Here is a 15,629-nt window from a genome sequence, read left to right as displayed (position 1 = left end):
TTCTCCCACGTGATTCGGCTCATCAAGACCATTGATTTGATACCCATCACATCCTAGCGGAATCAATTTGAACGTTAAACCAGTCAATGACTAACCATGACTATCTCATGATATAGCCCTACCACATTTTTGTCCCACGTGATTTTCCTTATCGGAACCTTCAATTTGATACCCCGGACACCCAGTGGCATCATTGTGAATTTTAACCTAATTTATGACCCATTTTGACTATGTCATGATAATAATCAGGAAGCACGTGATTACCCTCATCGAGACCTTTAATTTGATACGCCCTAGCGTCATGAACCTGAATTTTAACCGAATCTTTGATTTACCATGACTACGTCATGATATATCCATATCTCATGTTCGTCCCGAATGATTCCCCACATCGAGACCTTGAATTTGATTCCCCACATGCCCTCGCAGCGTCATTTTGAATTTTAACCCAATCTATGACTCATTATGACTGCCTGATGACTACAATCAGGAAGCATTTTTTTTATTTACCCCGCGTGATTCCGTTAACCTGGACCTTTCATTTGAAACCTTACACGCCTTAGCCTCATCAGTTTCACTTTTCACCCAATCTAATGTGGTCATTATTCTGTCTTAAGGGGCGCTGCCCAGTCAATTCAGCCAATTCATTTGAAACAGTAGAAAGGACAGCCCCCGCCCCCATTTCCCCCCGGCTCTCACCTCTTCCTTTGTGACCCCTAGTATATCAAGCCGTTAACAGTAGCAGGCGAACAACCAGCACGCCAGCGCCGCCGTGTGCTTTCCCACCACCCTTTCCCACGCTCTTAGTGGATCCGTCAGGAGGAAAAGTTAAGACAACCCTTTTTTATGACCTCACCAGTCAATTATCACTCACGCGCCCAGCCGCGAAAATTAGGTATACAGCAAGTGCTTATGGCCATAAAAATTCAACAAGAAACTAAAAAAAATCAGACACCACCTCCCTCCCAACCGATCATGCAGATCGCGATTGGTGCCATACCCGCAGGTAACTTGAATTCCAAGCCCACAGTGACGCATGAAACTTAACAGCCAACCATAGCTGCCTGCTAGGCTACTCATATGTACTCAAACTCCAAATGGACTTAAAACTCCTATTTACTCAGAACTCAAAATGTACTCAAAACTCAATATGTAATCAAACTCAAAATGTGCTCAAACTCAAAATGTACTCAGAACTCAAAATGGACTCAAACTCAAAATGTACTCAGAACTCAAAATGGACTCAAACTCAAAATGGACTCAAACTCAAAATGTACTCAGAACTCAAAATGAGCTCAAACTCAAATTGTACTCAGAACTCAAAATGAACTCAAACTCAAAATGGACTCAAACTCAAAATGTACTCAGAACTCAAAATGGACTCAAACTCAAAGTGTACTCAGAACTCAAAATGGACTCAAACTCAAAATGTACTCAGAACTCAAAATGGACTCAAACTCAAATTGTACTCAGAACTCAAAATGGACTCAAACTCAAAATGTACTCAGAACTCAAAATGGACTCAAACTCAATCGGACTCAAACTCAGTCGTGATCACTCGGCTCAAACTCACTCAAGCTCAAACTCACCATGCCACACTAGCCTCGCGCTCACTCAAACTCAAACTCACGCGTGAGTTTGAGTCCAAATGAGTCTGAGTGAGTGGACTCATGAGTGAGTTTGCCGACCTCTGGCTACGGCTGATGCATTGCTTTGCTTTTTATTGCTACATCGATGCAGATTGTGTTTGGGCTGTCCTGGCATGTTTGTCGAATGTATCAAGTTCTTGCCAATCCTCTGCCCTTATTGTGAGTGGGGTACATTTTCTTGGGAATGGGAGAGCTCTTGATGCAGCTTCTTTTATCGGGTGTTAAGCCGATCATCCTAATAATGAAGGCTGTATGATCCTCCTGTCCAGATCTGAGAATTTCTCTGCATGTTTTTGTTTTGAGGAGGCTTTCTTTCTGGGCGTCTAATAGCGTGTTTTTGATTTCGCTGAAGGTGTTGTGTACGCAGTGTCACGATTTAGACCCGCGTACGTGAACCTGGGAGGGTAGGGGTGCCCTCCTGCCGAGAGACGACATGCAGCGTGCTAGTGGTGACGGTGACTGACCCCCGAGCAGCCGTGCTCGGCTACAGTGCCAGTATATTCCAGGCACTATAGCTCGGCGGTGTTTATTGCCCGGCCACACACAAGGTTGCCCACCGAGCCTGGTGGGGCCACTGAACTTAGCGGCCAACGAATATCAGGGATGAGGGGACTTGTCACACGCAGAGCTTCAGTAATTCTTCGTTGTACGGGTAAATTGGTAGGCCTAGAGCGGTCTTGTGAGCTGTTAATATTGCACCGGCCCTTTCCTCTTGTTTGTGATCCAGCTGGTGGAAGGAAAGGCTATATGTGCGGCTCATATGAGGGCTTGAACAAAGCGAAGGGTGTCCTACGCACGTAGGACACCCTCCGTGACATACGCACGCACGTAGAACAAATTTTTCGTTGTCAGTAGTCAATATAGCCAACTCTCCTTTATGAAACAACCAGTATAAATGAATCTTTGGTAATGTGCATGCACGCAGGCCCAATTCAGAAAAGCGCCTTGAAATTGACAGTCAGGCTGATGCAGTGTGTCGTGTGGCTACTGAACTTCTCTGCTGCAGTACGGAAAGTTGGGCTATCTGGAATTCATCTCGATGGAAAAAGCGCTAAATCCAGGGCGTGTTGGCTGCTGCTTTTTTCGTCCCTGTTGTTTTAGCGATAACTTCTCAATCATCTCCTGTTTTTTCTTAATTTTTTAGCACAGCAGTATTTTGGACTTCCTTCAAAGCACATGCCACCCTTGCCCTGTTTTTGCTTAAAAGCCGACTTCGGGCAAAGACAACATTTGTTTGTTGTGAACATACCAGGCATGTGATTGAAAAAGCAGCTTTTATTTGAGCAATGCAGACTTTTCAGAACATGTCCCTAGTTTGAAAAGTTGCCTGTAAAATACATACTAATACCTTCTCAATCCTGTAGGGTCAGAAAAATTCAAAAAGAAAAACATTCTTATGGTTCTTACTAGAGTACTATGTAGGGCTATTTAGTATGAACTGAACACACAGATAACAGCACGGAGACTGGACGACGAAAAAGACAGGACTGTAGCGTACACAAATTTCTACTGAAAAAAAAAACGGAAACATTACATGCCAGAAATTTTTAATGCTCTACGAAACGATTTGTATGATATAAAAACACGAAGGAAAATGTTTAAGAAAATTCGAGAATCTCAGGTAACGTATATTGGTGAAGAATGATATACATTTGTGGTGTCTACAAGTACGTTTTTACTGTTTATGTTGTGGTGCAATGCATAATTCTGCTATGCGATTTCCAAGCAAGAAGTATTTGTCACGTTAAAATTTGAGAGTTGGCTTTTTATCTTTTGTGTATGTTTACACCAACTGCCTGGAAATCCAACAAGCACTCGGTGCTTAGTTAGGCAGACCAGAGAAAAAATGTGGTTGATTCCTGTCATAGGAATCGGTAAAACACGAAAGTGAAATGTGCAGCGAAATCTGCAGCTGAGCATGATTTGCGGGTCGGCAGCGGTCTTGTGGGTGGGCTTGGCGAGCGACGTCCTGCTGGCGGGTCACTTCGGCAAAGGTGTACTGGCGTCATTTCAGGGACGGATATGACGTCAGTGAAATCTTGGTGTATTCCGCCATAAAACACTTTCGTGTTAAAATATGAAACCCGAAAATGAACAACCCCAAGTATAACGTGCTGATGATGATTCATGATGATGATGATTGCTATTGGTTTCCCCCTGTAGCGGGGTGATGACATGTCATCTTACCAGAAAGGACTAATATGCCCAAATTCGTAGTTCTAAAATATTTTTACATTGAAAATATAGGCAATTTGGTGGAGATTTTAAAAATATTGGCAGATTTGAGAAATTTGTTAATGTGAGGTTCGTAGTAACGAGATTTGACTGTATTGCCCTTTTGTCGACGTCATTCGCATTTTTTCCTCTTTTACTGCCCTGCACTGGCTGCACACTCCATTTTACAGCGTATACAAGTGGAAATGGAAGTCACAGGACACGTCGAGCCATTTTCTGACGGGCACATCAGCAGAGGCCGGTGGTGAGCCGTGCTTCAACTTGTTGTCTCCTCAGCAAGATCAGCAGTAATGTGAAGGCAGCTCACATCTCTGTTCTGTCTGGGCATGAATCAACGGCAAGAATTGTGTTGGCCTGCCTCGCCTATTGTTCCGGCTGTAGCATAGGTCATAAGTATGCGCGGCGAGATGCGTTCCCTCAGTTATGTTTAGCATGCAGCATGTTGAAATTGTAGCTCCCTAGCTGAACTCTGCACCATCGTAGGCTTCGCCAACCACGCAGGGTTGGCTCGACGCAAAGTGGAGGGAAACTGTAGTCACGGTCTACCATGTGCGCACAGACTACCAGGAAGCCTAGCAAAACACTCTTACTACTGCCATGTGCGTTAAATTCCAGGGTACTCTTGGGACAGCCGCTCGATCTCCACTTTCGGTGCGGCCTGTGGAATGCTCCTCTCCACCAGTGAAAGTGGTAGTCCCCTTTCGCTGCACCGCCCAACGTTGGCACCGCCTGCCTGGCAAGTGTGCTGAGGGAGGGGGGGCGGAGAAGGCCCTGACGGTGATGATTTGCGGCGGCGCTCGCTTGGTGCGCTGCTGTGCCAGAGAGGGTAGACAAGGTAAATTGGGGTAGAGTTCTCCGTTCAATCCGCGCCGTCCGCGCACCGTTCCGCGCGCTCCTGAAGCGCTGCGAAGCTTCAAGACAGTCGAGTAGCGCGAAGCAAACGTTAAAATTGTCAGTGTATTCAGAGCGCTCGTTACAAAACGTCATATCATAAAAGAACTACGCGAGTGCGTTTACAGAGTACGCATTTTGTGATATTAAATGTAGATAAATTCCCCCCCCCCCCCGCGCAAAAAAATTAACTTGTCAGTAACCTCCCAACCGATTTTTTATTTACTTTGCTTTTCAGAGCAAGAAATATCTCACAAAGTTTCAAAACGCTTACCACGTAGCTGCAAAATAAATAACGACATCCACGTCAAGAAATTAACCTGACACTAAAGCAACGTTTGAGATTCGGATGTATCTTGTTACGCTGTATATCAGAGGTAAATTGGAAAACATTATGGCAGTGAAATTAAAAGCGACACCTTCGATTTGTTTTCAACGAATATTGATATTGGAAAATATCTCTAAAGCAGTGTCTTTGTCGAAGAATCAACAACGTAATGAAAACTTTACCTATCACGGCAATGAAAAACTGCACAGAACGCATATATATTATTTTTGTAAAAATCCGGTTGAAATGACATACTGGCGCTTGAAATCTTCGAGCAGCTATTGCACTACTGAAGGCGGGAAATTAAAAACAAAAAAATGTGTTAGGTTGAATTGTTTCACATGACGCACCTGACCCACAATGCTACAACCACGATTTATTGTACCCCAACAGATCCGGAGACTTACGTCATGATTCAACTAACCCACCTGCCAGATAGCTCAGTGTGATGCTCCGAACTGAAGCGCTGTGTTCAACGCAGTACGTAAAGGCTGGTATGCCAAAGCGTACCGGCTATTTATAACCTCTTTCTCTTTTTGCACCGTGGAAAAAATAGCAAGCTGTTTCTGACAAAGCCGTATTTTACACCGCTGTGCAAGTGCGTTGTCCCAAGGAGTCGGACCACTCTGAATTAGATCTGCGGATACCTGGAAACTACAAAAATTATAAAATTATGCAAACAAAAGTATGGGTAAGTTTGCATTTACTGCAGACATGAAACAAAGTACTTAATTTACAGAACACTGAACACAATAACAGAACAAATCAGGTACACAAGAAAGGAGTCAAACCAAGCCACACTGCTGGCAGCAGCGAAATTTAAGGAGTTTTTGTCATTTTGTCATTGCCTGCGACTTCTTTTTTTTTGTTCAACCCTTAACATAAAATCTGAACTTTAATAAGACATAGAACTTCACCACTTCGGACAAATTTTCTTTTTTATGGCTAGAGCGCTGTCAAGCTGCGGCAGTAAGGCAACACGTAGTAACTTTGCGAAATTGAGCAAACTCTTTTCATCCAGAATGTTTTTGCTAATGAAGACAGTGAATTTGTGAACTCGTAAATTCGTCACAGTGAACTTCTCCAGACGCGGCGGCTCGCCTTTCTCTATTCATCACTGGCCCCACAAATGACCTCACAGCAAGCGCAACCCTTAACTGTTAAATACTTGCTGTTAAATACTTTACTGCTAAAAATTACGAGTTAAAAAAAATTAGTGCCCTTCCACTCTGTGAAGAAGGATGACCTGCAAAGTAACACGCCCTCCACGGAGTGCACGAAACAAAACACGTTTGTTTGTAATTTACGACGGAGCATACTTTCTAGCCAATTACCTGAATGAAATTTGAAACAGACCCGAGCTTTATCTTAGCGTACAAACGTAGAGCTGTCTCTTTCCCTCCCAAGTAGTAGACATCTTACCGTTTGTGTGTTACGCCAACCCAATGCACTCCACCACAGATGGTCGACACCCTACCGGTCTTAATGGGCTGTTTGATGGCCACGTTGAACTTCCGGCCAACCCAACGCACATGTCATCAGTAAGGGTATGAAACCTATATCTGTGCGTGCCCGCTCCAAATCCCGTGCACGCATAAACCGGCAACCGGTCATGAGCGGGAGCTTGGAAGTGAAAGATACTGTCGGACAAGTAGCTCTGAAAGCCCTTTAAACGAGCGATATTGGCCCACGTCGGCTTTCCAAGCGGGCCAGTTGCTGTTCATCCGGGAGGGATTCGCAGCCACACGACCAGCCGCAACTTAAGGCGGCAACGTCTTTCCGTGGCTTTCGCGCCCATTCACGCTTCTATCCGGGCTGACGTTTTTTAAGCTTCCGCTCTTCTCCCTCTAAGCGAGCGACATGCGTCCGTCCCGTAGCGGGTTAACACCTCGAGGGCTTCGGCCACTATACTAGTAGACGCACACGTGGGTTTCCCTTTCGCTGCCCAGGCGTAGGCATCCCATTGTCTGTGCAACACACCAACCCATACCAAAACCGCTCGATTGCGGAGGACAGCTGAGGGGCGCATTGAGCTATGAGACTCACGTTTAAATATCCCACCACCCCAACGAGTATATCGGTAGCGGCAGTAAGCCCTGCTGTGCGCGCATGTCCCCCTTTCTTCACCCCAACCCGTGCACGCCTAAACCAGCAACAGCGGATAGGCGCCCAATTGGGCGTGAAATTCACTTTCGAATGGAACTGAGAGAAAGATTTTATATGCGACCAGACCAAGATCTATTATTATTCTTCCGCCAGAAGAGCTATGACCAGCCTGTCAACGAGGGCCGACGACGCGACAATGCTGCTCGGAATGGCTCGCAGCATAACTGCGGCGGGTCGCCGCATCCTTCACCAGATTGGCTGGACAGCTCAGAATGTCACTCCGCTTGATGTACTCCTCGACTTTTGGCGACAAGAACTAAATATGCTCCCTTTGCTTAGAAATATGAACCCCTCACACGACGATAGTCGCAACAAGCACGGCCTCAAGCGCTCAACTCCATCCTCGGTGGAGATCATGCAGTTATCTACACAGACGCCTCCCAACACTGAGGGCAGCAGTACGCCATCATCGTGGCTACCTCCAGAACCAACCTCCTTGCTTGTGCCGCACTCAAGCCCGAAGACATGATGGCAGCAGAAATGGCAGCCATCGTCTTGGCTCTTACTCAACCAGGGGTTTGCAAGGTAGTCCCCGATTCCCAACCAGCCTACCGGAATTACCAGTCGGGTTCGGTGTCCAGACCTGCACTGCGTGTGCTAAAAACCGGGCCCCAGATGGTTCCATTCAGGTCATCTGGACACCCGCTCACGCTTCCACAGAGGGCAACGAATACGCCCACCAAGCCTGCACTTTTAACCCCCGTGCTATGGAGCTGTACGATGACAGTCACCCTCTTGCCTCGTTCAGGGACATAACCCATGATTATCGCCTTCTGAGACAGACCCTACCTTCGCCTTACCCTGCCCTTTTCATAGAACAACAAACCACCCTTCGGCTAATATAATCCGGCTCCCTCCCACACCCGACGCGTCTTCACATAATGAACCCGATTCGCTACAACGCTGAATGTAAATTTTGCTCAGAAGTAGGAACACTCCGCCACATAATCGGGGTGTACGACTTTAGCACTGAGCACCCTCCTCTCTTTCTGTCAACTACCGAACAACAGCAATGGGAGATGCTGCTGTCTAGCCCCCCTCTGCCTACCCAGCGTCAGCTGGTGGACAGAGCACAGGCGGCGTGGACTGAATATGGGCTACAGTGAAGAAGGAACCACTCCCCTGGGCCGCACTCTGGGCCGTTGAGAAATCCGAATAGAAGTATTACCCTCTCCTCGTCCGCCGTTTCTGCAGCGGTCGTCCCCGGTGGTTCCATGGTGTAGGCTTAAGCCGTCGCCGGCGGTAAAAGGGTGGCCGTAAAACGGCCTTGAAACACGGCACCTTGTCGAGTGTCACCTCAGTAGGCCCCAGGTGCAATGGCGTAGGACTCGAAGCACAGACGCAAAGAGAGCTCTCGACGGGCGATGAAATGCAGAGCGTCGGGACATACGTCCATTCACACTGGGCACGGCCTTCGTCCGTGACGGCCGCTGTGAGAGACGGAGAAGTGAGATCGTCTACACCGGGTTTGAGCTTTAATATTAAAAAAGAGTTTTCATTGATGTGCTACATCAACAGAAGTCAACCAACCACCGTTCATGCATCATACATTAATTTGATCTTACCAGGAATATCTCTTAATTAATAGAGGGTGTGGTTAAGTGCATTTCACTTCTGTCTCGTTTGACTATTTGCAGAGCGATGCGCGTGCAGTTAAGTGACGTCAAATGGGTAATCGTTTTGGGTGCCGTTTAAGCTTTGCTTTCCATTTACATTCACAGGGTGGATTGGCGATAATTTTTGTTACCACGTTTATATACCGCGCTGACTTTCGCTACCTGAAGCTTTTGTTGGAAAAATTCCAGAGGCGAAACAGAGGGTCCATATATACGTTATAATGGGCGTTATTATACCCAGCACAAATTCAACCGGTCGTAGCTGAATGCCATCTACATCTTTGCTGTTCATGTTTCGGTAAGTTTGGTAGGCTAAGTGTTCGTTAAACATGTTGGCAAGAGTCACGATACCACATCCCCATTCTGAATTATCTGTATGCCGTGGGATACTGAACGACCCAGCAAGCTATTTATATGTTTCCAGGTTTTGTCGGGACTAGACAATGCGGTGGGGGAGAAAATATCACTTAGGTAGCGTTTCTCAGAATGGCGGATGGCTTTGTTCAGTTTGTTTCTACATTTTCTGAAACGGTGAAGATCGCCTATATCTCTGCTTTTCATTAATTTTGCAAGGGCATTTTTTTCTCGTATCATTTTTACGCATTATTTGCTTACCCAAGGCTTCTGTGCTTTGCGACCTTGTTTAAACATTTCTACAGGGAAACATTCGTTGTAAATTGCTTCAAATTTAGCGAAAAATATGTTATAGGCACTTTCAGAGTCATTTGCGCGGTAAACATCTTCCCTCACTTCATTCGCTCCTAAGTTCCGTAAATGAGTCAGCGTGACCTGGGTAATATTTCGATAGCGCATAGTATGTATTTGCTTACGGTTCATGGAAGCTTTTTTGAGGGCAAAATATATAGGTAAATGGTCGCTGATAGCGCAGTTTATTGTTCCAAGCGATACATTATCGAGTTCAATATTGGTTAAAAACAGATCAAGCAGAGACGAGTGCGAAGCTGTGATAGGTGTGGGGCAGTGAATTACATTGCTCAAATTATTCGCCTCCAATAAATTTAAGAACTCCGTTCTAATAGCAGAATGCCCGAGTAGGTTGGCATTGAAGTCGCCACCCAAGATAAGGTCATATCTGTATCTAGATGCATACTCAGAAGAATGGTCTAAAAATTCAAAAAAGGGTGCAGCATTACCCCTGAGGTGCGCGGTATGCGACATATATCAAGTACGCTGCGTGCTGTATTGAGAGTACTTCGAAATCATCCGTTATTAAAGATAATTGAGGCACAATATAGGCAGGAAGGGCGTCACTCATGGCGATAAAAACACCACCACCTCTTTCCTGAGAAAAAAGGACTTATACCCAGATATGATAGCTACTTCAGTCTCACTTGTGTACCACGTTTCAGTGAGCACAATAATGTCAAAGTTGCGTGTAAAGCTCAGCAATAAGTCAACCAATACTTCGTATTTGTTCCCCGCTGTGCATTAACGTGAATAATTGTTAGCGAGGTGTTGTTGAGACTTATACTTGAAAAAGGGCCTGTGTCGGGAAGTTGTGAGAGTTCCGCCATGGCTAAATCTTTATACGCATTACTGCCACGCTACTTTAGACAATTTTCGCTATGTCCTGCTCGTTTACTACGGACCTTGTTTGAGTTATCTTTTTTGGCAAAAATTTCACCGTCCCGACACCAGGCATGCTTCCAACCAGCTTGCTTTTTTTTTGGGGGATACTGTCATGCCCATCAGCAGTTTCAACTGCGGGCAAAGATGTTCATTGACGAACACTGGGGCTCTTTCGGTGAATTGAATGTCAACTGTGCTGATTCGCGCTTCCCGTGCTTTTTGCAAGATCAAGAGAGAGAGAGAGAATAGTCTTTAATGATACTGGTGAGGTTAGCCTGGCCAAGGCGCCTGGCTTGCTACACCAGATGTATGAAAAAATGAAATGAATGAACAGATGTTGATAATGACTGTGATGAAGATGACGCGCTCATTAAGAGAGTCCTGTTTAAAGAGACTGATCAAGTCCTGTGCTTCGCAGGAAAGACAATAGAGCTTTTGTCGCCCGAGATGCTCGTTTGGCGTTCGACCAAGGGCCTAGCACGTCACTTAGAGTTAGTCCTCTAGAAAGCGGTCGACCCAAGGACACTAGAAGGGACGTTCTAGCTGCTCTATACCGCGCGTACAAGTTGCGCTTGGATCGGTGTTTAAGTTGTAGGACGGTGACATTTTTTGTTGGTACACAGTGAAGATCCTCAGGTTTGATTGGTTCACCAATTGCCTGCCCAATCTTTTCAACCAAGCTTTGGAGGTTTTCGTTTGAACTGTGTGGAACGCCCTTTATTTCTACGTTCCGGTTTCTAGTGTACTGTTCCAAAGCCACTATTCTTTCATCAGTCTGTCTATCAGCGAGCGCTTGGTTCGCTTCTTTCAACTCCGAATTTTCGTGTCCGAGAGCCTTCATTTCGACAAGAACCTCGTCATGCTTATCACTCATGAATTGCACGCTTTTCTTAAGCTCCTGCATTTCGCTATTCAGTTTTTCACTGAATTCCTTAAATCCCTTACGAAAGGCATCCTTCATCTCGTCAGATATCTTCGAAAATTCACGAGCCGTCATGGGTGTTCCTTGGCGCGTTGACATGAGCACGTTTGTCAAAACAAACAAGCGGTAACACAGCAGCCAACACACCGGCAGCAGCAGCGGCGGTGGCAGCGGCAGCGGCAGCAGCAGCACTCGCCTTGCAGAGCAGCGTTCCGTGCTTGCAGTTGTGTTCGCTGAAGGTGGCGACTGTATTCCGAACGCCGCGGGAACCGAGGACGTGCGAGCGGAATTGCATGCATCGGCTACCGCGGCGTTCGGAAAGGAAGACCGACTATCACCACAGCGTAACGGGGCTTCCGAGCTAAAGACCAGAATAGAGGCAGCGACGAAGGGCTTCAACTGCTCTTGCGCCGCTGTCCCGGAAGCTACAGCCCAACGCGCACCGCAAAGCTTTGGTGACAGTAGGAGTCCCTGTGTCGCGACGGCCCATGAAACGTCCGGCTCCGAGGCGAATTCGTGCGCCAGGTTTGAAACTTAATCCATATTCGCGAAAATTTGGCGTCGCGAAAGAACGAGAAGAAATCCAGTTTCGTGGGTACGCCGCACGTCACCCCGGGCCTTCGGCCACGGAACTTACCAGTTGGAAGAGTTCCTACGCAGGTCGGACGTGAGGGAAGTTGTCCGAGCTTGTCGGTTGGGAAAGGGGAATGGTACAGGCACAAAGAAAAATGACTTTAGAAAAATAAAACAACAACAGGTAAACTCTTAGCGCGAGCCAAACTTCCCCAATACAATGTAGCGCGTGGAAAAAAACTCACCCATCCATCGACGCCGGCGCCCGATACGCTACAGGCAATCAAGATGGCGTGCCCCTTGTTCTGAAACGCGTTTATCCCGGCATTACAGAGCGCTGTTACTGCTCGGCTACCGCCTACCATTCCATTCTTTCACATCGCTATCGTCTTCCAGAGCATTCTGCCAGTTGTAATACAAAACGACAGAAAAAGACAACTTCCGCTTGTAGTTATCGCATCTAGTTGCAGCCACGCGGGCACCGGAGGATACATGTCAAGGCATTTTATGCTGCGTCACGGAGCAAGATAACCTTCATCTGCCTGCCTATCGCGCTATGCCGTGTGTGCAAGCGGGCTTTGGCTGGTGCGACTGCACGGTGCTCTCGATCATGCGGCCGCCGCTACCGCCGTCTGCCGCGGCTTTTGAAACCGAATAAAAAAACGCCACGTTTCGAAGGAATAGACGGTTGCGCTGATGTTTGCCTCACAAGCGGCAGCGCCGTTTACTATATCCTGGTGGTTCGGGGGGTCATTTCGTGTAAGAAAGATGCCGCGCATATAACGAGCTCGGATCGTAGCATTTATATTACGTAAGTGTCCTAGACAGCAACAGCCGGGATTATCACGAGTCAGGCACGGGCGCCCACCCAAAGAAGTCCTCTAAGGTCACGTCATGATAACAAGGCCTAGAAGAAAAAACAGCTTAAGTGGCGCAGGCGAAAATACGTCAGTCGCTGCTATTGTAGCCGACCAGTCGGATTGCAGATAATACAAATGGCAGGGAGGAACCGATGCATTCATCGCGGCCGTCTTTCTTTACAGCGTGTCTCAGTGTCAACCCCATAGATCGTTGGCACGGCATGCTGCAGGCAGAGGGCGATAACTGCTCGAGAAATGGCCACTCCTTTACCACAAATGCTACTGCGCACGAGTCATGGCTGTAAAGAAGGGCGTAATTTGAAGCATTTGTGAAAGAGCTGTGATTTCAGATGATTGCCTGTGCTTAGAGCACCGCAAGATCGTATGCTTGCCCGTTTTGGTGATGGTTATGCAGGCAGCAGTGGTGGCCTCAAAACAGTCCCATACCAACGCAGGGAACTGGTAAATAAGTTGGAAATTGGTAGTTAAAGGTCGCCACGATATAAGACCGCATGTCAGACGCAACACCCTTTAACTCAATACGCGCTCGTCACACAGAACAGTTGCCATGAATTATAGCCTCTTGTATTGGGTTCACTGCGCAAAGATGTTTGCATGCAAGCAGCCAGGTAAGACTTGTGCAAATGTATCAATGAATAAATTTTCAGATAGGAATGGTCGAGCGCCTCATCTCGCGGAATCGAGGAAAGGGAGACAATAAATCCTGTTGGCTAGTGGTATATGATCCCTTACACACCTGCCCCGCACATGGACCGCTTAGTTCAGGTCATTTTGGGGGAAAGCAGACTTCGAAGAGGGGTAACGGGTCTATTTTGATTATGTCTTTGTGTCCGCCCCACACGCGGACAATATCAATCCGGCTGAGGAAGGTTCGCATGAAACACAAACCACGCTATGTTCGCGCGTACGAAGATTGGATTGAACCACAACGAAATCAAAAGAAAACGCGCATTTGCCTCTCGTCTTCGCGATGGGCAAATGCGAGGGGCAATACGTGTGAACTAAATACGAACTTTCGTTGGCCACCCTTTATTTCAGTGACACTTCACCTGTTTATAACGGAACCTAAACCGCTAGAGCCGCGCTGGATAGCGGCTACAACGAAGGAATATTTGAGGAAGGCTGACAGGCTAAGTTATCTTCGTGGGTGTTCTTTTCCCCGGGGCTTCTCCTCCAAGCCGCAGCAGCGCTGAGGATCTGACCCCGGGTATCCTCAACCGACAAACTCAGCCTCCGATACAAAACTGTACATTTATTTACAGCCCGGCGGGCGACTCAAAACAGTACTCGCGCGGAGCCCGAAGACGACGGGCGGAGCTCCCCTGCGCCCGGACCGCGTCTCTCCGTCTTCATTTTCCATCCTCCTGCCGCTGACGGCCGGGGAAGAAGGAAAAGCCAGTTGTCTTCGTCGGTGGCCATCCCATGTGGTGGCGGTTAAGACATCTGGTGCGAGCAGGCGCGGACTTCCTCGGAATGCGCGGCGTTTCAAGGCGCCGCGCGACACGTGCGTTTCATTTGTGCGCTGCTCGTCCCACGGCCCGCGCCAGTTGGTGCGTCGAAGCGCCCGACAGGCTACTTGGAAAAACTGCCGACGTCCAAAACTGCAGAAGTAGAAAAGGCCCTTTCGTGCGTCGACAATGTAGAAAACTTCCTCCTGCTCGGTGCTGTGGAAAGCCATCTGACCAAGATCACATCCTACTACAAATAAATAAGAAGGCAGATCTGTTCTGTCGAACGCACTTCGTTGTGTTGTATTTTCACTTTCCTGTGTTCCGTTCCATTTAGTTCGAAATGCCACAATGAGATAGGGAAGGATTACTACGTTTATAGTGGGTTCGAAGCCTAGCATATAGTGTTTTTGTATCTAAGAATTCTGCGCTAGGCAGATTGCCTATTTGTTGAAGCCGATTTTTACCCGTACTGTTGCAACGAATGTCTGATATAACAAATTATATTACTGCCATGATACTACTTCGTTATAACGAGGATTGATAAGTAATTGATAAACAGCAGTTCAAATTTGTATCTAGGTGGTAACTGAACAGAGGACTTCCAGAATGCAAGGTTGGGTGTACATCCCGAACGCCGCCACTTCTTCCCAACTCTAGCTCACTTACTTCACACATAGTGAACGCGTTGTGGTGGCCTTACATTTGAATTGTGTATTTTTAGCATGCTGAATAAAGTCCAATTAGGCGAAGAGCAGAGTACGTTTCTGTTAACTATTGTATTCGCTTGGCGTGCAAGAGCAGCGACCTGATGCGGCACCCACTGCGATCATACAAAACGTGAAAAACGCGATACGAAGGTGCGGATGTACCGATCTGAAGTTACGCGTAAACGTTACATTGGGAGCCATGATGTCATTAACCGGTAAATTGAGCTAAATTAACAATGATTTCTAATAGCGGAGCTATTTAGGGGCTGGTAATGTCCGTTGATGATGTCCGTCACTGAAGGCGAATATACCCCGCTGGGCCGACAGATGGCGCCACCGCCTCTACGGCCATCGAGTGCCTCTTTGTGGCTCACGCACTGGGGTATCCTACATAAACGCCGATAAACTATACGACCTCCGTTGCATACTCACATACTTACATATGAGTACATATGTAAGTACTTATGTACTTACATACATAAGTAATCACATACTTATGTATACCCGCACCTCTGCGGCAGCTAGGTGGCTGTCAGCCTGTTTGCCGCTGTTTTCAGCAAATTTCAGAGATGTGGAGATGGCTTTAATTTTACACTGCTTGGCACGTTGTGATGATAAAC

At 47.0% G+C, this 15,629-nt stretch overlaps 1 protein-coding gene across 1 annotated transcript in view; it reads right to left on the bottom strand.

Annotated features, from left to right (window-relative positions):
* LOC144151489 (molybdenum cofactor biosynthesis protein 1-like) overlaps positions 1-12,519 on the bottom strand; it is a 37,685-nt gene extending 25,166 nt beyond the window's left edge. Inside the window, exons 1-2 of the mRNA XM_077682557.1 lie at positions 12,216-12,519; positions 12,035-12,083 (exon numbers count right to left, since the gene is read on the bottom strand). Coding sequence (XP_077538683.1) covers positions 12,035-12,083; positions 12,216-12,335 — 169 coding nt within the window. The 5' untranslated portion in view covers positions 12,336-12,519. The remainder of the gene's footprint in view (positions 1-12,034; positions 12,084-12,215) is intronic.
* Positions 12,520-15,629: the final 3,110 nt, after the last annotated feature.

The sequence above is a fragment of the Haemaphysalis longicornis genome, unplaced genomic scaffold (assembly GCF_048455015.1).
Source record: "Haemaphysalis longicornis isolate Haplotype H1 unplaced genomic scaffold, Haemaphysalis longicornis Haplotype H1 scaffold_9, whole genome shotgun sequence".
Lineage (NCBI taxonomy): Eukaryota > Metazoa > Arthropoda > Arachnida > Ixodida > Ixodidae > Haemaphysalis > Haemaphysalis longicornis.
This window is presented reverse-complemented; position numbering and strand designations above follow the sequence as displayed.